General features: G+C 38.8%; 1 protein-coding gene across 1 annotated transcript; it reads left to right on the forward strand.

Moving 5' to 3' along the window:
• Window positions 1-3,183: 3,183 nt before the first annotated feature.
• TEX36 (testis expressed 36) lies at window positions 3,184-7,193 on the forward strand. The gene is made up of 4 exons (XM_026039952.1): window positions 3,184-3,234; window positions 3,899-4,030; window positions 5,672-5,752; window positions 6,926-7,193. The coding sequence occupies exons 1-4, from the start codon at window positions 3,184-3,186 to the stop codon at window positions 7,172-7,174; spliced, it is 513 nt and encodes a 170-aa protein (XP_025895737.1). The 3' UTR covers window positions 7,175-7,193.
• The last annotated feature ends 2,420 nt before the right edge of the window (window positions 7,194-9,613 follow it).

A 9,613-nucleotide genomic window follows, 5' to 3' on the forward strand; every position in this document is an offset into this window, starting at 1 on the left:
TCCCCGCTCCCTTCCCCAGGCGTCAGATCAGTACTAGAGCAGGCCGCTAGGCATTAGCAGCGCGGTTGTCGTGCGTACTGACACACTGCAAACTGTAAAGGGAAAACAATTTCAGAGTAAAGTGGAAATAAAAATGTGGTGATGATCACCTTAAAATGCAGCGTGAGGAGTGGCTGCTGTCTCCCGTTGCACACAGTTCAATGAAAGACCAAGCTGTGTTCGGAGCAAACAAATTGTTCCATGAATAGCTACTGAGTGGATTTTAATATTTGCCCTTTAATTCTTCCCTGCTAACGTGGTGTCCTTTGCTCCAAACCACAAGTTTCCGTCATTATGCATCCATGCCAAGAGAGACAGTGCAATTTGTGGCCGGGCAGAAAATTACACGAACCGTGTCTGGTGTGGTGCTCCTGAGGTGAATACACAGCAAGCRAGCACCTTTCCTCATGGGGCTGCTTCCCATCCTGATACCCATTAGCCCTAAATGATCATAACTGCCTTCAAAATCACTTGCTTCTTTCACAACTGGAAGTGGCCTGTAGGTTTGAAAATCCTTCGACAGCCAGACAGGCAGCCAGACAGAAAGTGCCTTGCTGCCCATGTAAATGAAGCTAAAATATTCCAGTCTCGCCTATTCTAACTAACATAAAGCATATCTTTTAGAAATAAGAGTATTGCATATGTAGAAATTCACATTAGCATGAAGATGGATATATATAATCTAAGAAAAAAACATGAAGATACTATCTCAAAGCAGTTTTAGTCCATTGGCTCTTGTATTGGACCTATGCCTACTGCCACTGCAGACTTTGGCAGAACTCTTAAATAAACTCAGTTATTTATTGCTTGCCTTCCTTTGGAATCCTTTTATGGTGCTAGGAATGGACCTTTCTAAGTGATCCATAGACTCTGTCAGCTTTATCCCACTGGAAGACAACAACAAATATAAAACAGTTTGCAGACCTTCAGAAAAAAAAAAAAAAAAAGAAAGAAAGAAAAAGAAAATTTTAGAAAAGTAATACTTTTAAGGCCAGAGTGGTGTTATCTGAGTTTGCAAGAATAGATTCTAGGTTACAGAATCCAAAAATAGGTAGAATGGAATAAATGCAAATCAAAAGTTCCTCCTGCCTGTCATGTTGTTTTAATCCTCTAGTTCTTCCTGTCCCTGACTTCCCCTGTCTTAAAAATAACATGAGTTATCTTCACAGCCTTCTGATCTAATCCTGGCACGTTTACACAGTGCAGTTCATCAAACTCAAGGCTGAAATGACAATCCAGTCACAAAACTGTTTTAAAACATGCAGCCTGCTTACAATTTTTTTTCTTAATCAAAACTACTTTCTCTTATTTTTCATATGCACGTTCTATATTAGCCTTTGTAAATCATCATAAAAGTAGTTTATCCAAGTCATTTACCTATTGTYGTACTTGGTAATTTACCATACGGCATCATTAAAAATAAGAGCACCCAAACCATCGCTCTTACATGTATTATCAAAATTCCCAACAGAACAGATTCTTTTTTTTTTTTAGAAACAAAGTAGGTCATTTATAAGAGAGCCTTGAAAAACTGCCTGATGGCAGCTTGTACTCCAAAATATCATTACCGATGCCTGGTAGTTAGTAAGATGGAGAACTAGAGCTGGAGCTTTGAAATTTCCTTTAAAACAAATGGGTGATTGTCTGAATCATTAATATTTAACTAATACAGGCACCGTATAGTTTTTTTTTTCTTGTTTCATTTGCCAGCTACGGTGCCTGATTCCCGCTTAGGTTAGCCTTGAATATTTATATAATGGAAAAAGGCCCATGCCATTGACCACAGAAGCATCATTCTCCCAGCCSTCTATCAAGGCTCAGGAGGCAAAGTCTTTGTTTCTGTTTCAATTAGGGGGAAGTTCGGTCTTGCCTACAGCTCATTAAGTTTTAAGCAATGGCTTTGTCTCTCCACGCCTCAGATTTTCATCCTGTGAAATACATAGAAAAAGAACTTCTCTACTCCTTCATCCATAAAAAAAAAAAGGAACTAAATTAAAAGATTCATTCCATCAAAATCACAGTTTAAGATTTGCATTTATGTTATTCATATACTTGAAATATATTTGCATTCCTAAAAATGAAGAATTAGGTTGATGAAAATTCAATTTATAGGGGGCAACATACATAAATTAGAAAGAAATGGGAAATACTGAAATATTTTGAACAGTTAAAGCATGAATAAAACATTCCACACTCACACTAAGAATTGTTATGTTTTAACATCAAAGAGGCTGTAATCACTCTCAATACATGACAATAATAGCTATCACTTAGCCATTAAATTTGCTAATGTTATTCTCACAGCAAAGAAATGTAAATATGTCTAGATTTAACTACAAGTGAAAACAAACAAACAAAACCCCTGTGTTTGCTCATAATAACATGAAAGGTAATTATAGCCTTAATTGAGTGCTTTTACAATAATCATTTTAAAACAAAATGGTAGGTGCTAAGTACTTTTTCCCCATGAACTTTTGCAAAACTTAGATGATGCTGCTACCTGAGTGGAGTACGTAGGCCAGAATGATTTATTGCTAATTTATGGACTGTGTTTTGCTAAGCACAAGGGCAGGAGGCTCCAATTTGGACTTTGCTGGGCTTCTGCGCAGTCCTTCGGTTGGACACAACTACTCTGAGTGTCGCTGCTACATGTGGGAGCACTTGTGGCAGCAGAACAGGGTAGAGCAGTCCCACCAGTGCCTTTTGTTGACATCCCCATTTAAGAGACAATGTCCTTCTGAAGGGAAGAGCATCTGGTGCCAGGTGGGGGGTGACAGCAGCGACAARGAGGGTCTTGGTGGGGCCTGGCCCCATCGCTCTGCGCGCTGCCATCCCTCCATTTTGTCCTCCCTCGGAAAGACCCAGTCTCTGTGGGCTGCAGGGAAGCCTCCCCTGCCCTGGAGGAGGCAGCAGCTCTAGAGGTGGTTTTCATCCACAAAGTGAGGGTCTCTCCACTCAGATGAGCATTTTCTCTCATCAGGGAGCTCTGGTATCAGCCATGGTGCTCGCCCCACCACGTAATGGCGGCTCCTCTTGGCCTTCATGCAAATCCCTTGGCATTGGGGGCCACGCTGCGGTCTCTGTGGGCGCACGAGGCAGCCACCATGGCAACCGCGGTGCTCTCGGCACGGCCTGCACGGAGCCATGGGCAAGGGCAGGTCGGCCAACCCCTGTACCGAGCAGGATGGCGCCTGGGTAAGGGACCGGGGCCACCACCAGGTGGGAGAACCTGGGACCCATCTCTTAGGGGGTCATTTTTAAATGTCAGCCCTCCAGAGCGAAAGCTTTGCCAACGGTTGTCACCTCTTCCCAGGTCCCTTTCCTCAAGGGAGCTGGTGCGGGATGAAGAGTCTCCTTTAGCCGAGGGAGCCCCCGGCTGCAGTATGGAATTGGTTGCATTTTTGAAGGAAAATAAGGCTTCCTGACCCCCGTTTGAGGGAAAAGGAGACATAAGGGAACACAGCCGAGTAAGCCATTAATCCCTGCAGCCGTTAGCGGTGTCACCCCAGCACCACAGGGCCACCGTGCTCAAGTGCTGCGCGAAAAAAGCAGTAGCATTGCCCTGACTTTGTGTAGAAAAAGACATTGCAGCGAAAGGGCTTGTAATAGATTAACTACCCTCATATAAACAGCATTATATAAACAGAAAATTCCTGGGGAAATAATATTTTGTGCTCTTTTTTTCCTGTTTTACTCATCTAAGTCGTGTTTTTAAGGTAGGGATGSAGTGTTATGCGGTGGGAGCGTCGTCTTTGCACGGTCACTAGGTGGTGGAGTAACACCAAAAATGGGAATAACGGCCATACAGTTATACAGTTCTGTGCACGATTCTGATGGGATTTATTTGCTTGTTTTCTAGTTTGCTCATTTGGGACTATGCCAGAGCCAGCCTGAGTCAATCACCGGTTCTGCTCTGAAACAGGGGCAAAGCGCAGGAGAAGTTGAGTACATGGAGGCGACGCTGCCGCCGGGGTACCGCGCGCGGGAGCGGGTGAGTTGCTCTGTGTCCCAGTGTGCGATGATCTACCACCATCTAAAACAGCCCCGTAAGAGCAGTCAGTGAAAGGATGATCTGCTCTTTTGAACTGAACGTCAAACACTCCGTGCATTTAGGAAAAATGACAATTTTCTTATAACCACAAAGTTAGAAACTCCATGTTTGAGGCGTCTTGAAGACTTTCTTGAATATGAGAAAATTGGGCCAACTTTGGAAATAGTCAAAACATGATACTTCTAAATTGTGAGCATTTATAATGTATCAATTTTATTGATAAAAATTTATTTATATATTATTATATTATTATATATATCTATAAAATTTATCAATTTTATATGTCTTTATGCCCTGTTTTAATGATCATGCTGAGCTTTGCCCAAGCSCTTTGTACACAAAATATTTTCTGTTTTTCATTTCCTGTAGGCATGTAACTTTATACTGAGATCATTTCACACATTTTGGTGTTATCAAGAGCAGAAATGGGCTGGGAAGGAATGCTAAAAAGAGGAAGCTCATGACTAGTGAAAAGGAGGTTGTAGTTTGCATGACATAAAAGGTGCTTAATTTAGGCCCATCTGTGTGAAAGTGTCCATTGCACTTGGTGGGCAATAGTGTGGCTGAATTGGCGTGTGAACACATAGCACCTTCCAAAAATGAATCAAATGCAGCTGACTGCATGCAGACAAGAAAAAATAATTTTTTGATTATTCTGGTTGCATTGGACTTCTAGTGATATCTGTCTTTGGAACTGATCCAGAGTATACTTACTCTTGAAACCATTTTAAGAATTGGATTACATTAAAACTCATCCTTCTTTATAGAAGTGAATATCATAGCTGGAAAACGAAAACTTTACTCCACAATATTGAAAGTAAAAAGCACTAGATTAGTTACCAAAAAAAAAAAAAAAAAAAAAAAAAAAAAGTTTCCAACATAAAGCAGAAAAATAATACCTGACAAAAAATTGAGGCAATCTAATAGCCCAGAAGCATTTTCAGTGTTTCACATTTCATCTTAAAAAATGAAATGTTAATTGCTTTTTGAACAATTAGGGGAGGGTTGCTGTTACAGATGCCCTTTTCTCCTAAAACTGTAGTTTCATTTTAAAGACTGAGAGAACATTATGCTAAAAAATGAGATTATAAATTAGTTACACGGTTAATGCCTCCTCCACTTCCCCTGCAACTAGCGGTGGACATGACATGCAGTACATAAATCATAGATTAATTCAGTTTTGAGGTCCCTTTTGTAGTTCATTTTAATTAGCTTTGGGCTTACTGGTCAATCAAAGAATGCAGTCCTGATGTATGTCTAATATTTCACAGGTCATAGACAGGATGCAGTGCTTTTTATTTGAAAATTCACACTTTAGTATTAATTATGTATATGTTTGGTAATTCAAGGGAACATACATCTTCCTGGTGATTTTTTTTTAAAGGCCATTTTGCTKCAATAAAATGACGTACAATTAAGATGAGAAAAAAGATGAAAATGACGTCAGTGTTAGAAGGTGTAGAAGTGTTAGAAACTGTAGTTTGGCATCTGTCAGAATGTAAGAAATAAAACTAGTGTGTGTGTGTGCAAGATAAGGTATATGAAAATTCTTTCTTTTTTTCCGTCCCTTCTTTTTTTCAGAAAGCGGTGAATAACAACTTCCCGTTTTCTTCTCATGACAACAGACATTGTTTACAGAACGTAGGAGAATATTTTGATTTTGTAAGTACCCAGCACTGAGAAAATCAGAATATGCATGTGTCTCAGTCTGCCAGAGATTACACACAGCATCGTTTCTCTCCCTTGCGAAAATCTAAATGCTCAGAGCTGTGAGAAGGGAAAAATAAAAACAATAGGAAAACATAATCTTTATTAGCTGTGGCTTGRATGTCCAATAAGCATCTCCCTGTGCTCTTTTTGGAAGGACTTAATATTTTGCACCCAGTTATATGMCCTCTGCTAAAAGCGATTGCCTGGCTTTGAGCTTTTGTCAACCACTCATCAGTCAGTTGCACATAGAGCTTCACTAAGCTTTATTCAAAATTTAACCAAACTCCATAGGACACCCTAGATGTATTTTCTGAATGTATTATTTTCCAATTCATATCTTTTTATATGTACGTTGAATAAGCCACAATTTTGAATGCTTTTTTAAAATTGTGTTTGGCTTTTCTGCACATGCAACAGTTTCATGTTTTTCAGTTCTCCTTAGTTTGTTGAAAACTTTCCAGGCAGCAAAAGAAATAGCTCAGTTTAGGAGATAACAAAAAGATTAGGAAAAAGGGAATTGTTATACTGAATATTTATCTGACTGTGAATTCTCTTAGACCTGGATTTTTAGGTATTCATTATTCGCTACTATTAAATAACTCAATTTCTGTGCACTTTGTATGCACAGCTTTAGAGGTACTGATAAACCATAATTCCAAATACATTTCCTGAAACCTACATAGTGTGCAAATCAGATTCCAGCTTCCCGTGGACACAAAGGATTGGACACATGAGTATTAAAAACTCCAGTTTATTACCTGGCTCCATTTTTTTTTTCTACAGTCCAAACATATCATTATTAACTTAATTCTTTGCTACACTGAAGATCAATCGAGCTGTTACTTTGAGTTTAAAGTATGCTACAGAAATGCAAAGAGTAAGTGATTCATTAGCAGTAATAGATGGAAAGTCAATGTATTTCACTTTATGTATGGAGCCAGCATTGCACACAGGCAAGCCAGGCAGTATTATTTTTAGCTTAGACATACCATAAGTTCTTGAAATCACTGTGATAACGGCTTCATTAACTTTCCAATGGAGTAGTGACTGTTGCCAGCTTCATCTGTGAAACTATCATCTCAAGTCACATGTTTAGAGGATTTTTTCTTTCAATTTTTTTTGTAGGGTTTTGGACGGAAGAAGGTTGAACCTGAGAGAAGGCAACAGAACTCACAAAACTTCTGCCTGTGGGCACACGAATCTGTTCCTAGCCACGAGGATGGCTTTACCATTTATCAAACATCATTCGTGAAAAATCAAAATACTGAGCGCCCGTTCTGTAGGCGATATCCAAAACACCACTTAGAAAAGTGTTACGCCGACAAACCCATTCCTGAGAATGCAAGAAACATGCAGCCAAACAAGCCCCATTAATTACAAAATTCCTTTTCTGTGAATGTGAACTCGTCGCTCAAACACGTGATGAAATAAACGTTTGTGCAAAGTGACTGCGGCAGTGCAGTTGAGAGCTCATTTGAAATTGCAATCATGTTGATTTCTCTGAAGACACTCATTACAATAACAAAAACTAGTGTGAATTATGAGGAAAAGTATCTTCTATACATTTTTATAAACAGCTTTATTAGAAGAATAGAAGTAGTGATGATACTTGTCTTGATCCTAGTTGATCTTCGTCTTGCTAAGAAAGCTTCAACTTCAGAATTGAGGGCATGGCTGTTTCCTCAAGGAGCCGACAGTGCCTGTTTTGACAGATGTATTTCCTGAACTGGATCCTTGAGGATTCACCACAAGAAGGAGCCAAAACTCCCTATTCAGGTATGGGATGAACTTTGCTGGAAGGTTTTATGAATATTCAGGCAAGCTACTAGCCGTTAGGGAAACTAGATAACAAAGCACCTGGGCAGTAGCTTGATGTGCAAAATAGCTGTAATGTTGGATTGAAACATAGTAGGTGTAGAAATAAACAAAGAAAGGCTGATGCATGCAGTCATTGCTTACCTGTACAACATCTTTCAAGTGTGTGCCTGTTGTTTGTATTTTTGTATGCATTATTCATACATAGTCATAAGGCAAGAAGAAGCTTAAGTTGAAAATGGTAGGTCAGGTAGACTGGATTTGCAAAGAACTAATGATTTGTAGTTACATGTCACTGGGAAAGTGAACTCAGCAGCAGTCCTCCCAGCCCTCTACCCTCAGAGCATTTACTGTCTTTAGGGTTCAGGAGGTATTAGAGTAAGGCCTCAAAATAATGTTTTCCAATTCTACATCATTTCCATTCATATAAATAAAATACTAAAGCAAACTCTGTATCTTGAAATATACTATAAATAAGCGTGTTGCTGTGCAAAATAATGTTGACTACAGAATTTAAGGCATAAGTTTAAGGGATAGTTTACCTTGTTTACAAGATAAGCTGAACATAAATTGCTAACCCTGCTGAATTCACTGCATGTAGAGGTGCCATGAAAATGAGATATGTTAAAAAATGGCTTCTGCCTTTCAAAGAACATATATATCCTTCTGTATCAGCATGCAATAGGTGACCTTTTCGCATCCCATCAAAAAAGACTGTATTAAAATGCTTCACCGAACATGTAGCGATTTTATTAGCACATACTGARATAATAAACAATTTTTACGAAGTTCCCCCTACTAAAATTCTTGTGGAGGTTGCACAATATGCAGAAATGCAAAACATCRTTAAGCCATGTTTAAAACAGATAGAGCCAAGTAACATAGTGTTATTAAAAAAATATTCATTTTTCAAAGTAAAGACAGCCTGTCTTGGGAGCTCTGGAATCAGAATTTCCAAAGCTTTCGCCAACAATTTCATCTCCAAACTGAATCAAAGCTAAAGTGTGTGCCAATCACATGGTGAATGCAGTACCCCGTGCTGTTTGGCATACTCAAGAGGGCAATCTTGGACCTCCATCAGAAGGAAGAAACACATTCTTGCTACATTGGTAATGTTTATCTGTGGTTTAACATTACAACTGGATGTAGTGAGATAAATTGCTCTAGTTTGCTGTGCTTTCAAACAGCAAAGAAAGATACCAAATTTTTTGTGCCTTCTCTGCTTTTTTTTTTTTTTTCTTTTTCTCACATTTTGACTCAGACATGGATTTTTTTAAGCATTTGTGGATTAATTAGTCATATATGCTCCACAATATTGCAATGAAGATTTTACAGAAGAAACTGAAGAGATCATGACATGTCTATACTGACTACATGCTATAGTGTGTATATAAACTATATATACTACATATCTTTATACACACTATTTTTAGTGTGTATAGTTTTATAGTGTGTAGTGTGTGTTTAGTGTGTGTATATACCATGTACTGTTCTAGGATGAACAAGAAAAGCAATTCCCACATATCACAAACTCCAGATGTTTTTCCTTTTTAGTAAATAATWCTGTTAATACACCAAATTTTGAAATGAATGGCGAAAAGCCAGATGTTGCAGAAAATCCTAGCCTTGCATACTTTAGTGCTATTTTATAATAATGCATTTTTGAGGGGAAAGCCCTATTGAATTTAACTTTTTTTTTTTCAATTTCTTTCTCTTTTTATGGTTTGGGATGGTGTGAAGGAGAGTTTCTGAGTCAGTAGAGGAAAACTTAGAAGAAGGAGGAGAACCTCTTTGCAAAGAGGAGAGCTTCTTTGCAGGAACCACAGGCTTTGTACTGTTATTCTTGCGAACAAGCAGCTGTTTCAGCCCTCTGTTTTTGGTCCTGAGCCGTGTGATGATGTAGAGACTGTCCTTACAGTTTTAACTTTGCTACGCTGTGCAAGTCTTAGCTTATTTCCTGTTAATTTGAATGCAGTTTCAGCAGGGTTAGCTAAATTT

The sequence above is a fragment of the Nothoprocta perdicaria genome, unplaced genomic scaffold, assembly GCF_003342845.1.
Source record: "Nothoprocta perdicaria isolate Ctin4 unplaced genomic scaffold, notPer1 scaffold_247, whole genome shotgun sequence".
NCBI classification, from domain to species: Eukaryota; Metazoa; Chordata; class Aves; order Tinamiformes; family Tinamidae; genus Nothoprocta; species Nothoprocta perdicaria.